Raw genomic sequence first — 14,969 nt, 5'->3', positions numbered from 1 at the left:
ATCAGTAATGCCAGTCAGTGCCCATAAATGCTGCCTATCCATGCCCATCAGTGCCAACTATCAGTGAAATTGGTGTCACTGATCAAAACTCTATCAGTGCTGCTTATTACTGCCTCCTCATCAGTGCCCTTCAGTGCCATCTCATCAATGCCCATCAGTGCCGGCCCATCAGTGCCGTCTCACCAGTGCCCATCAGTGCCACCCCATCAGTGCCCATCAGAGCAGCCACATCAGCGCACATCAGTGAGGGAGAAAATTGACTTATTTACAACATTTTCTGACAGAAAGAAACCCTTTTTTTTCCAAATTTTTCAGTCCTTGATAGAAAATTTATTTGGGTAGTGTTGCATGACCATGCAATTTTCATTCAAGGTGTGGCAGCATTGAAAGCTGAAAAGTGGCCTGAGCAGGAAGGGGGTGAAAGTTCCCTGTATTGAAGCAGTTAAGCAACACCAATCACAATCCTAGGCAAAGCAAGCTACACATACCATGAAAAATTGTTAACATTAGGAGCAAAAATACACGCAAGAATCTTTGTGAATTTACTTTAACATATAAAATGCTGCAAAAAATGTTAATGTGCATTAAGTGTGCTGTGAGTACCCATGTGCTGTAAATACCAGAGTGCTGTGAGTACCCGTGCGCTGTAAACATTCAAGTCGCATGACAGGAGACTGTGACCGGCTCTCAATGGAGCCGGTTCACACAGCTCAGTGGCGGCTATGGAGCGGATTGCACAAGGGCCCTGTGCATCTTTGGCTCACTTTTAGGTTCGAATTCAGGAAAAAATTTTGGGCCTGATTTATCCCTGAAAAAAAAGAACACAGACGCATCGGACCCGTGCTGTGAGCTCCACCCGATGACAGTGGGAACCCAGCCTCAAGCAGCTCCCATTCCACAAGGCTGAGTGGGGGAACCCCAGTGAGTTTTTTATGGTAAAGTGATGCAGTGAGGAGTTACCCATTGTCATAAAATGCAGCTTTACACATCTTGGTTTAATGAAAGATGATAATTCCCCGTTGCTATAGGCTACTGTACTCTGCAAATGAATCAACCTCTTATTGAACATGCTCTATGTATAATAGCATTTGAAGATGAGAACTTGGAAGAACTAATATTCAATTTTATGCATTTAAGGAAACAAATGCAAAACAATGCAAAAACATGTCAGCAATAGTCCTGAATGGGATTTTTTTCAACAAGTAACAGTAGCTGGGTATTAAACACAAAAGCAAGAGTGGCAGATTAAATGTGACTAAGCGTAACACAGAAATATTTTTCACGGAAAGGAAAGCAGCTGGAACAATTAATGGTATTTACAAGAGTGATAAAAGAAAGATAAAAGGAAGGTAATTATGTAAGTGACAAGCAACTAGTGTGTGGCACAGAAGACCCTGTCTGAATATATATAACAATTATGGACAGGTGACAGAAATAACTTGAATGGGCTGAGAGGAGGGAGATAGGGGGAGTCTCTGCCAGGATGGGATCTGAGGGAGGGACACCCACTGTTTTTTTTTTACAAGCTTGTCCAGGATATTGATTGACAGGCTGGTGTGTGTGTGTATGCATGTGTGTGCCTTGGTGAAACGCCTACAAAGTTCATATGAAGTCAGCAAAAACAAAAAAACCAAAGAGGGTCTCCTTTCTGTAAAGGACTGGACTTAGTGTTAATGCATGATCTGACATCGACCCGCCCCTTAACCAATTACAGCACAGGGTTGGGGTGGGGTCTTCTCAACTCTCTTATAAGCACCTCTCCAGCAAAGGTTCTCTCTGACAGCTTCTGTGTGGGGGTCCGGGGTTAAAGGTTTTCCAGTCTCCTGCTAAGGACAGAGGGCAGGAGATGAGCTGTTGAGCAACGGGGTCGGCTCTTAAGGGAAAATACTCAGCTGCAGAAAAGGGGGATCTGTCCTTCAAAGACTCTGTCGACCATAAGAGGTGGGGGGAAGAAGAAACTTCTTTACTTTAAGGACGAGGCGCGCCCTTTGCAATAGGGCTGAGAGGCAAGGATGGAGAACGCACACACCAAAACCACTGAGGAATGCCTGGCCTATTTTGGGGTCAACGAAAATACAGGTTTCTCTCCCGAACAGGTCAAGAAAAACTTTGAGAAGTATGGACCCAATGGTATGTTTTACAATCTCATTTTGTGACCATTTTTTTGTGCGGTGTGTCAATGGAAATTTGTTGCAAGTTAAAAATCTCTGCCAATTAAAAAAAAAAAAAAAGTTGAAAAATAGTTACACTGCCGGCCTGAGTTTGAAAAGGGTTTCAGACAGCATCTAGTCAACAATCAAACGTAGAGACTTGCAACATTAAAAGCAAATATATATATATATATATATATATATATATAGCATTAAGTTTATGTGGCTCAAATAGGTAGGTTTAAAAGTGATATCTGAGAATGGCTGATAGGCAATGGATACAGAAGATCTTTATCCTTATTTACCCTTGGTTCAGAGAGAAGCAAATGACTCACATGGAGAGAGGCAATGTTTCGGAGCTTAATACATGTAGGCATCCATGAAACAGCTACCACTAAATCCTGTTAAAATTTTCATTTTCTGAGGGTTTTATTGCAAAAACCGTTGACATCTGTGATGGTGCTGTGAGATTATTAGGATCAGAAAGTTTATGTTATATAACAAAGCGAATGGTAGGATAGCTGTTGGTTAATAAATTACGGACATATAGAGGAAGATATGATTAAAAAATTTAACTATCTCTATTTTTTAGTCCAGAAAGAATAATTAAAAATGCCACAAAGTGTGCCAAAAGGAAGGGATGAATGCACAGAATGTAGTTATTAATTCTAGGAAGCACAGCGGTGTCACTCAAAGGGTGTACCCCTTCCTCTGACATGTTCAGCCATGTATTTTAGTTCTTGCATGTTTGACTATGTAAGTGATGCACTTTGCACTGAAGGGCTGGCGGAGTGCAAGACATCTGTTCTGTGCCACTTGACACCCTGCTGTTAGTGATAGGTCACTGTAGAAGATGAGCTCTGTTTTGTCTACACTGACAAGAGAAGACCTCTATATCTATCTGTGCTTCTTGTTCTCCATGCATGTGATAAGATTGCTGCACTGAAGTAGTTTTGGAGAAAGAAGTTAATTTTGAGGAATTCTGTACTGTTAAAGTAAATGGTATATATAGACTGTATGGGTATCTTCCTCTGACACATAACTCTGGGGTTCCCGGCTGTGTTATTATGAAGTTGCTATGATTGTCTTTTACTAGTCCCGGGGGACAATGAGGGGATCTCTCTAAATGTCACATTCCTGATGTAGGAGCCACATATCTATGAGCTGGCACGACAGCTTGCAGTACAACTTGTGCTATATTAGCCTATAGATAAAGAGAATGACTAAGTGCTTTACTATATTATCCCTTATAAAATATACCAGATTTATAACAATTTGCAGCGGGATGGGCATACTGTATTCTATAAATACAACAATACAAAGATGTATAGAGGTAATGCAACACTTACTCACCACTGCAAGTTTTATGTATATGTATGCATATACCATACATATCAGATGACATCCACGGGACAGTATCACATTAAAGACATACTGCACATAACTAGTCATATGTAGGCCTACTTAAAGGTATGCAGCAGGGTATATAGAAACTGAAATATCCCTATACATTGGAGCCTAGCTGGCTCCTCACATGGCAGTGAGAGGTATTTTAGTGTTGGGGTATTAGATCCAGCCCATGATGTCACTCGCCTTATACAGCCATATCCGCTGTGTCCTTCAAGAGAGTCCCAGGCTACAAACTGCTGAGAGAAGAGATCCTTACAGTGGTCTTCCCAAATCTCAATGTCAGCCAGTGTGCCCCAAAATACATTCATAATAAGTCATGCATCTCTATATATAGACATATTGATACTCAGGCTTACTGCAGCTGAAGGTCTAAATTTAGAGACAGACCTACAATTTGCACTACTTAAAGTACAAACACAAACAAAGTAGCATTATTTTATTAGTAAAAGGGACTATACTAACACCCTAACTAAGCACAGCATACGTAAAGGAAGGCTAACTCTACAATAATCAATCCTTTCACACATACTATATTATAACATTGCAACTAATACAAAATATTTTTTTTTCAATGGGCAGAAAGAAAAGCATAGGTTCCAAACTTTAACAAGGCTAATGCTTTTCACCAAGTGCCAAAATGAACTGAGCACAACATTTACCCTTTCTAGACCTAAAACCGCATTCGCCAACTACAGGTTACATTGCTATTTTTCTTTTTTTCAGCTATTTTTTTTTTCAGCTATGGCACCAACAAATAGACCAGAGTATCAAAATTGAACATGTCACATTTTAGTCCCCCTTCTAAGAGAAACATCATTAATCATCCAACTTACATCATATAGTGCGTACAAAAAGACCAAAGGGCACCATGGGGTTTCTACACCACTACTTTGGCCAGGATAACACAGTGTAGTGCAAGATCCAAAGATACATGTCCGGGTGCATTCTGTTCCCTCAGCATGAGGCACATACATAGTATCTGCGTGACATAAACTGACAGCAGGATTTACAAAGCTGTCACATAACCCCCCCCCCCCCCCCCCCAGGATAGCCTCTTGCAAAAACATCATCAACATAATCATTTGACAACACATTTGCTTCAGTCTTGGCCACAATTATGTCTTTTGCAACACTCTTGCCATTGTAACACACCTTGATATTTTATAAAATACACAATAATCTTACTTTTGCATTTAATAAAATATGCAATAATCTTATATCAATTATTACAAATACCCTATTAGTTAAGGGTAGCTTGCAGCCAATCAATTTATTCCTTGGAACATGAAAGAAGGAATCCTATGGATTGCTCTGGAACACCTTTGCTCAAGTTCAGGCCTACAGCACCTACCATAAATAGAATTCTTTTTTATTTTATTTTTTTTAGAATTATATATAAGAGAAAAAAAGAGTTACAAGATACCAGTAAAATCACACTGAAGTGCATTCTTAAATCCACAGGGATGAAAACACAAGTGTACTTATAAGAGAATGCATGACATACTTCATATTCTGTGACTCAGCATGTTAATGTGAAGTATACCCACGCAGGATTTAATGGTGCAGTTGATGCAACTTAGCTTTAATACACATTATATATTTAATACACATTATATTATAACATTATTATATTAAATTATAGTTTAATTTGTGGGGGTATTGGATTTGCCAAAAACAAAAAATTCCTTATATATTTCTTAGGCCTACTATATGTGTAGGTCAAGACCTCACACACACACAAAACATCTTTGTCATTATAGAAGAAGTCCAATTGAATGTGACAAACTACTACTAGCTATATCCTCATCAGGAAAATCACTGCATCGTCATTATTTTTGCGTATAGTTATATTAATTCCCTGTTAAGTTTAGAAACTAATTTATTCTCTTTTGTCTCTTTTTTTCTTCTGTATCCTTCGCTAAACAGAACTCCCAGCAGAGGAAGGTGAGTTTTTTTGTGTCACATTATTGTGTATGCTTTGGAGGTTGGCCTCCATAAGAATGAGTAAGTCCTGCATGTTCCCGACGACTGACGGACTCCCGTTTGTTCCACAGGAAAGTCCATTTGGGAGTTAGTTGCAGAACAGTTTGAAGATCTGCTTGTCCGAATTCTGCTGCTGGCTGCCATCATATCATTTGTAAGTATGCAAAGCTGCACATAGTACTCAATGGTACCGATCGACTGAAATTGCAATACCTCATGGTATCCAATTGTAAACATTCTTTCATTATTATCAAAGGACAGTTAACATTAAGTCTTGGCTGTGAGTTACTGCACGCTTCGGCTGCTAATGATATACCTCAAAAGATAATACAAGCTTGTTAGGAACAATATCCCAGACAAGGTGTTTAAGTATCAATTACTGAAGGAACACTTGTGTATTAAACGGAATCTCACAGTACACATAGCCAGGAAATCTTTAAGGCCTGGATCACACTGATACGATTTCAGATGTGACTTGGGTCACCCTGAACTGCCTGACAATTTAAATAATACTGCATCCAATGGTGTCTGTTCACCAGCTGCAATGCGATTTGGGAAAGGGTCCCGTGAAACTTTGGTGTGAATTACAGTGTGATTTGGCCCCACAGAACATGCAAACCACCTCTAAATTGAAACTAAAGTCGCACTATATAATAGCACTGCAGTAGTGTGAACCGAGCCTGAAACAATATCACTTAGTCAAACCACTAAATAAACATGCCATACTCCTTTAGGTTTAAACCAAGCTGCAAAATTGGCCATCAATACACATTTTTTAACTATTTAGAGTTACACATTATATTTTAGGATAGATGTTTTGTTAAAAATGATGGCAAGAACAACAGCTTGCACTTTATACACACAATTCTTATTTCAGACAAACGACTGAGAATATTCTCCATTCTGCTCACTTGAAAACAAAAGTACAGAAGAACAGCGGCAGTACAAAATCCTAATAACATTTATCAACTCTTAAATACTCATATTCACATTTATTTTTACTATTCTTACAACATACTTGTGGTACAGTGATAATACAGATATCACTTCCACTTGCATTATTGCATGACTCTTAGTCAAATGCATAGATTGTATCAGGAAGAGAACATACTGGGCCTCAAAAGTAAAAGCTGAATGACAGAAAATTGGAATGTTCTCCAGTGTGGCTGTATTCCATCTTTCACTTTTCAAGTCCAACTTGGGCCCGTTTCACAGGAGCCTGTCAAGTTTTTTGGGCAAACCCGATTGGACCCTTCATTATTCTCTATGGAGTGGTGGTTGTAAACGGACATATGTCTGGTGTAAACGGACATATGTCCGTTTACACCGGCCTACATCCTATTCGATCCTATCTGCTCAAAACAGACAGATGGGGATCCGTTTCCCTTCCCTCTAGCGGATCAGATGGTAGTCAGGTGTAAACAGACAGGCTGTCTGTTTACATCTGACCTTCCATAGAGGAGAGGGGGCTGTGTCTGCTCTGCATAAGCGAAGCAGACACAGACCAGCCATCCGCCTGCTCAGCGGGGATCAGCAGACAGTGTATGGGGGGCCTTAGAAAATAATAGTGATCACATAAAGGGTTGCTATAGACAACACATACACTTTTTATTTGTGTTCCCTTCTATATAATCTAGATAGGTTAATTGCTCTCACTATACTCTGGCAGCATTAGTGGTGGTAAATGCCCACATGCCAAACCCCACTAACAGGCAAGGTTTTTATAAAAGAAGAGACCTTAGGTCTCTTCTGTCATAAATGTCCCCACTGACTGTCAGCAGTAATGTGATCTGGGCCGCGCATGTATGCTGTGGCGAAGTGACTCACATGTACATGTACCCCATGTACATGTACCCCATGTACAGGGGTGTTGTCACCATACACCAGCCAATCAAGTAGCAAAAAGATTTGGAACCCGGAAAGAAGACTGGGTTAACATGACAGCTTCAGGGGATTGGGGGGGCCATGACAGCCCAGCGCTGGAGGGCTCTGTTTGTAGGTAAGTCTCATACTAGTACATTATGATTTAAACCTCCAGGGGGGCACGTTTTTTGTACTCTCAAGGAGACTCTACTACCACTTTAAAGTGATTATTAGCAACCCAATCTTTGCAAGCAAATTGCTGAGAATGATCATACAAAAATCATTCAGCATAGGTCTTTCCTAGGGAGCAGTGACAAGTATTTGTGTTGGACTCTCTGCTGACTTCCATCATCCTGTGCAAACAAAAATGCAGTTATGCTTTATTTTTTCTTGCATGTGATTGCGTATTCTTTGCAAAGTGAAGCTTCACCTTATTTATTAAGGTCTGGAGTAACTGCACTTGCAAATTACGCAGTCCATTTGTGCGCAGTAAATCACCCCCTTTATCATATACACAGTTCTTCATTTTTATTTATTTTTAAATTGTGTGCCAATGGGTTTCGGTTGTCTCCTTTTCAAAGGAGAAAAGGGAACAAATATTTTCCTACACATGAACATTATTCTGTCAGCTACTAGGTACGGAATGTGCATCAACAGTTTTAGTAGGACATCTGCTTGTCTATAGCCAGCCTAAAATGCCTTCATACTTTATTTACAGGCAGATGCCTTTGAGAATTTGTGTAAAAAATCTGTAAACAGGGATGTGCCCCTGGACTAAAAGCATCTGAATTCAGAATGTGGACAGCGTCAGCTAACACGGCTGGTTATCAAACACCTCCTTTTTTATCACAAGAGAATATAAACATACCGAACCTGAATGTGAATGTACGACATTATGCTAACAGATGTCAAGAGTCTGCATTCATCAAAAACTCTTACACTCAAAAAAAAGACACATGGAACACTTTTAATAAACACCTCAAATTAATGGCACTCATTTATTACAATTTATAGCCAACATTTTGGGCCATGGGGGTTATTTACTAAAGGCTAATCCACTTTGCACTACAAGTGCAAAGTGCACTTGAAATTGCACTGAAACTGCACTTGGAAGTGCAGTCGCTGTAAATCTGAGGGGTAGATCTGAAATGAGTGGAAGCTCTGCTGATTTTATTATCCAATCATGTGCAAGCTAAAATGCTGTTTTTTATTTTCCTTGCATGTCTCCCTCAGATCTATAGCGACTGCACTTTCAGTGCAATTTCAAGTGCACTTTGCACTTGTAGTTTTCACTTGTAGTGCAAAGTGGATTTGCCTTTAGTAAATAACCCCCAGTGTGTTAGCCCAACATAAATTATGTTTCCCTGTCCTTCTTAGGTTGGAGTCTGCTTCAGTTTTCCAGAACATATATTTTTTGGTACAGCCACCTTTTACTCAAACATACACATGATACTGGTAGCATGAAAGAGTTAACTGGGTTCTAACCCTGACCTTTTATTTCCCCAGTGAGCGGCACATTCTGCAGGTTAAATTTGTCTTGAAGATAACGGCCAGTGGCCAGCTCAAGTGTCAGACAGCTGCTGGGAGACTGCAGGAGGAGGCCCAGTGAGAGAAGGGAGGTCAGGGGAGACAGTGGGAGTTCCTTGCCACCTCTGAGTGACAGCCCCGCATGGCTGTGTGTTTTTCGAGGGCAACAGCTGCATGAAGCATGAGAGGGCCCCATAAAATAGCTGTAAATCTACTCCACTGTAACCCAAGAGCCTGTTTATAATGAGAGGGGTTCTGCCGTGACACTGTGCTGTGCAGAACCGCAGTACACTGGCCTAGGCAGCAGAACCATTAGGGTAAAATGTACAAAACACAAAAGCAGATAATAGATTCTACTGAATTCAAAATATACAGCTCCTTATTCTACTATTAGATGACATATCCAGTACATTCTATGGGAGTCTCAGAAGCACAGGCCAATGGGGATATGTGTGATTTCTGCAACAAGAGTGGCGTTAAGATATGCACAAAGCCTTCATCAATAACCATTTTTTGATATAACAATGATTTGAGACCCTTGGTGGGGGATTTACTAAAACTGGTGAAGACTCTGGTGCAGCTGTGCATATTAACCAATCAGCTTCCAGGTTTTATTGTCAAAGCTTAATGGAACAATCTGACGTTAGAAGTTGATTGGTTACTATGCACAGTTGCATCAGATTCTGTGTGCACCAGTTTTAGTAAATCTTCCCCATAGTGACAGGCTTTACTTTTTTTTACAGTTATGACATATTCTTCTATGGATTGAGCAAGGAAAACGTGGGGGAGGGTTTGCGAAAGTCAAATAAAATGTGCAGTTGCACCCATTTTCCATTTTTGCCTGCACATGATTGGATGATGTAAATCAGCAGAGCTTTACTACATTTACTAAGCTCTGGGGAAAATTAGTGCAACCACACTTGCAGAATGCAAGTGCACTTGCAAAATACACAGTCTTTAATAAATGCACCCTAATGTGTGCACATGAGAACCAATGCACATATAAAAGTCAAAATGCAAACATAGACTTATCACACAGACTGCAGGCATTCTTTATTAGACAAAAAAAACAGAAGCTTTACCATATCATATACATAATTGAATCAAACATTTCATGGAAGAGACTTAGCAGTTTGACCCAACCTAGTAATTGTAGGTAATAAGTAGTAAAGAAATAATTAAAGTAGAACTATAGGCAAAACTTTTTTTTTTCTCATTTTGGATAGAGCAAGGGAGGGTCCTATGGCATTCTGTGTCCCATTTTAACTTCACTTCCTGTCCCACAGCTAAACAGGAAGTGAGGAGATCCCTGCAAATTAAAGGAATTGCTTGGGGACCTCCCAGGTCACCAGAACTATTATCCCCATTAGATTTCCCATCTATTATTTTTCTGAGGACAACCCAAAATGTGGGATTTTTCTTTTACTTTCAATGATAATGGTAACGAGGACAAATAGACAGGGTGAACCTCCTTAATGGGGGCACAGGCAGCAATACAAACTGACACGTGTTCTAATCCCTCTGCACTCTATCCAAAACTAAAAAAAGGTTTGCCTTTAGGCCCCTTTCACACTGCCGCGATTTCAGGGAATGACTGTGTAAACTTGTAGTTGCATCAAAGTAGGACCAAAGTAGTACAGGGACTACATTGAAGTCGGCGTGACTTGAAGTCGCACAGATATGAATGGTTATCATTGGGAATAATGGGGTACGACTTTTCATGCGCCCCTGATGTCCAAAGTCACAGGAAGAGTCTTACAAGTGTGAAAGGGGCCTTAGTTATACTTTAATAACATAGTCTAATAAACTGCAACCTCAAAAACAAGACAACAATTGCAGCTTCCATAATTCTATCCTGATGGGGTTGATTTATTAAAACTGGAGAGTGAAAATTCTGGTGAAGCTGTGCATGGTAGCCAATCAGCTTCTAACTTCAGCTTGTTCTATTAAGCGTTGATAAAAACACCTGGAAGCTGATTGGCTACCATGTACAGATGCACCAAATTTCGCACTATCCAATTTTAGTAAATCAACCCCCAAATGTTTCTTATAAATCACTCAATAACCATTTTCATGCCCCTGATTTCTATAGCTCCCTCCCTCTGTACACAATCTATACACATACTTGGTGTGGGTAATTCTGTCTTCTATGAAAAGAAATTCTGCAGTGTAGTTTCCATGGAAAAAAAAAAGAATGACCCACTGCTTCTTTTCAGGTGCTGGCCTGGTTTGAGGAAGGTGAAGAGACAATCACAGCCTTTGTGGAACCCTTTGTCATCCTCCTGATCTTGATCGCTAACGCAATTGTAGGAGTCTGGCAGGTAAGTACACCTTCAGTGCTGTCATTTCTCCAGTATTACTGATTGAGAGGAAATGGCAGTAACCTCCCTATTTATGCTTAACATTGAATCAGCAAAATAATATTTTAGGAAGAAACATTTTATCTTATTTGCCTTTCTATTTATTTAAAAAAAAAAAAGCGGTTGGAAGAACCCCAGTAATAATTTAAACTATTTTCTGTTTAGTCTTTTGCATGGAAAAGAGCATAATAAAAGGGCCCGTGCCTTGTAAAGTCTAGGGATAGGTGTATTTGAAGGATGTTTATTATTGTATGATATGGAATGGGCACCCAAATTGCTACACGCAGGAGTTCAGTAGCAAGTCAAAGAACACAGTGCTGAACCAGGGATGAGTAAACTACAATGTTATTAAATATGGTCAGGTATTTAAATGCAAGGAAATGGCTGTACCTGAGCTTTAAAACCCTAATTTTATATAGTTGCCTGTCACCATAAGAAGCCTCTATAGAAAGTGTTCCCAAATCTATATTCAGGTCTTTTCAGCTTTCAATAATAGCTTTTCTTTTAGATTATTCAGTTTTCAGTGTCACAGTTCCACATGCACTCATCTGCTGTGATCCATTATTTTCTCTGCTAGGAAGACCTGTGGGCTTAAATCTGTCCAAATAAGAGTCTAGTAGATATCCCGGGTATGATAACACGAAATAATACATTATAATATAATAAATAACTATAAATAATTTTAAAAAATATTAATAAAATAATAATAATAAAATTCATTTCCCCACGATTCCCTATCGCTCAATTCTGCAAGTGTTACAATTTACTATCGCTGTTTTCTAGTTGGTATAAAACCGCTTTTGATGTAAAGGGAGACTTTATGGTTGCCATGGACAATCTCAAGTTTCCAGGCAGAAAGAACTGTATATATAATATAAAACTGCATGTAGTGCACTGAACAAAGCATTAGGGACAAAAGGGATGTGAAATGATTTGATACAGTAATGTAATCTGTAAGATTACAGTGTACTGTATGTGTTATGTATTTACTTTTTGAATTTGCCACCTGGCTCCGCCCCCATGCGTTGTGACGCTCACAGGTAAAGGAGCCTGGAACACAGAGCATTGGGCGGAGGAAACAGCGTTGGGGGGGGGGGGGTTGGCATTGCATGATCCTGGGGACAAGGTAAGTTACATGGACCAGAATTCTGTAATGCAATCCCGAGTGTGGCTCAAGGTTACCGCTGATGGTACTGAAAGTTAACCCCCAAGCCACACTCAGGATTACAGGGAGGTTAGGTGTCAATGGTGCATATTTACTAAGGTATGATAAAGTATGGTAACATGAAGTGCATCTGTATTCACTTCAACATTCAGGAACTATGTTTTAATTTCTTCTCTGACTGGATATTTGACGTGAACACAGACTCCTGTCACTTCACTGCACTCCATTTAGCTTTACGTGTTAGTAAATAAAGCCCAGTACTTAAAAAAAAATGAAAAACAATTGCTAAATGAGACAAGATTCCCAATAAAAAGTCCTTATTGTAATATAGGAAAGAAATGCTGAAGATGCTATTGAGGCTCTTAAGGAATATGAGCCCGAGATGGGAAAAGTCTACCGCAGTGACAGAAAATCTGTACAAAGAATCAAGGCAAGAGAGATCGTGCCGGGAGATATTGTTGAAATTGCAGGTGAGCATCTTTATGTCTTAATATTGAAGACTATATTTCCCTATATACTCTAACTCCAGATGTGTAGCTGAATGCCTAGCCACTGTTTCCAAGAACATTATCTTTCACTATAACATACACAATAGGGCAACTTGCTCCTGTGCCATTTTACCCAAGGATGGCAGTCTCTGTGTCATTAATCTCACTAAGAGCAGTATTTCCTGAATGAAATGCATACGACACGTTACTGGCTTTTGATAGATAGAGAAAACTGGCAAATCTATGCCTTTTGGAATATGGCTTTGCATTGCATAATCTGCTGAATAGTATGATGTACTGTTTCACAAAATGGAGAAAAAAGGATTGAGAAAGTAATCTAGACTTTCTCAAAAACAAATAGCAGACTTTGTGGGCACAACATGAGGCAGTAGGTATATAAACAAAATAAACTTTATTACAATTATTGTTAAAATCACACATAACAAAATCACTACAACACCCACTACTTAACAGTAGTTCAACAGATACCCAATTGCAGACATGAAGGTAAGGATTCAATGAAATAGAGCATGTAAAAGTCAGTCGATATACAAAAAAGTATGAGTAGATATCACATCCATAACTCCTCCATGCTTGCTTGTTATGGACCTGACACTTTGATATCCACTCATACTCATGGATGTTGTCATGGAAATGGATTGATTTGTAAACATTGAACGTCTATGCTTTTATAGATGCTGACATGTCTTCTTACTTTATTTCTTTTGTAATTTTTGAAAACTTGAAAAGAAAGATTACATAAAAATAGAAACATTTCAAAAATGACTTTGTAGAATTGTAACGCTAGTGTAAAAATACTTTTTTTTAAATGTTCCTTCCTAATTTAAAATATTATGAGCTCTTTATAATGCAAAATTACAATTTTCATCAAAATACTGTGTAAATTTGTAAAACAAAAAAAAAAAGTATATTCTTCCAAGTCAAAGACATCTGCATTGTTTGCAACCCCTATGGCAGTTGCAAAAGCAATTTTCCTTTAAGGCAACCTTGCAGACCTAAACACACAAATAATAAAACAAATACTGGTGTATACTGAATTTATAAGTGTATCTTTACTTTTATATTTGCTAATCTGTAAAGGGTCTATACTACTTAAAACAATGATAGACAATCATAAAAGCTTCAAAACACACACTGACTATTCCAGGCGGAATGTGAACCTTTCTAAAACATTACTTAGATTCAAGCAGTGAAAGTATCTACTGCTTAAAACATTTCATAAAATCCTTTAAGATTTTAAATAACAAAAAAAATATCTTTAAAAGGGGTTTATTATTTGCTAAAGCTGTAAGGCAGAGTTTCTTTAATCAGGGTTCATTGGAACTCAAGGGTTCCTCTAGTGCTTGCTTGAAGTTACAATTTCTGCCTCTCGGATAAGTTCCCACTGACCCCATTGATCTTGTTAGCTATCTGTAAAGGGGTAATTCTTCCCAATGACCACAAGGGTAAGGAGCATTCTTCCCACAGACCATCACACGAATGTATCATGAGTTGTAGATATAGTAATTTTTAGCAGGGGTTCGCTGAGACTGGAAAGGTATTTCAAGGGTTCCTCTGTGTTGAAAAGGTTGAGAAAGGCTGCTCTAAGGTGTTGTTATTAAATTCAATTTAACAAATAGAAGTAACCCCTGAACATGTCAAAAGCATCCCTTAGGCCTGGTTCACACTAGTACAATTTCAGATGTCACTTGGGGGCACACAGAATCGCACAATTTAAATAATATTGATTTCAATGGTGCCCATTCACATCAATTCAACGCTACTGTGATTCGACTTTGGTTAAGGTACAGATGCTACGCATCGCAATTTTGTGTCTCATAGACTTCAATGGAAACGCACCACAAATGCATGTAAAATGCATGTACATGTGTTTTAATGTGCTTTTAGCAGTGTTGTATATCCTCCTTCTCCTAAAAATAAAAAAAAATGCATCAGCAAAAAAAAAGTGTCAAAAACACATCAAAAAGCCCTACAAATACAGATCAAGTCAAACCTGCACTAG

General features: G+C 38.9%; 1 protein-coding gene across 2 annotated transcripts in view; it reads left to right on the top strand.

Annotated features, from left to right (window-relative positions):
• The first annotated feature begins 1,766 nt into the window (after positions 1–1,766).
• Positions 1,767–14,969, top strand: part of ATP2A1 (ATPase sarcoplasmic/endoplasmic reticulum Ca2+ transporting 1) — a 29,780-nt gene continuing 16,577 nt past the window's right edge. For both annotated transcript variants that reach the window (XM_077449628.1, XM_077449629.1), the window contains exons 1-5: positions 1,767–2,130; positions 5,487–5,504; positions 5,615–5,697; positions 11,150–11,254; positions 12,790–12,928. In XM_077449628.1, coding sequence (XP_077305754.1) covers positions 2,013–2,130; positions 5,487–5,504; positions 5,615–5,697; positions 11,150–11,254; positions 12,790–12,928 — 463 coding nt within the window. In that variant the 5' untranslated portion in view covers positions 1,767–2,012. The remainder of the gene's footprint in view (positions 2,131–5,486; positions 5,505–5,614; positions 5,698–11,149; positions 11,255–12,789; positions 12,929–14,969) is intronic.

Source organism: Lithobates pipiens, unplaced genomic scaffold, assembly GCF_037356315.1.
Source record: "Lithobates pipiens isolate NorthernLeopardFrog02 unplaced genomic scaffold, aLitPip1_a1.2 Scaffold_22, whole genome shotgun sequence".
In the NCBI taxonomy this organism is placed as follows: domain Eukaryota; kingdom Metazoa; phylum Chordata; class Amphibia; order Anura; family Ranidae; genus Lithobates; species Lithobates pipiens.
The sequence above is the reverse complement of the archived record's forward strand: the minus strand, read 5'-3'. Positions and strand labels throughout refer to the sequence as shown.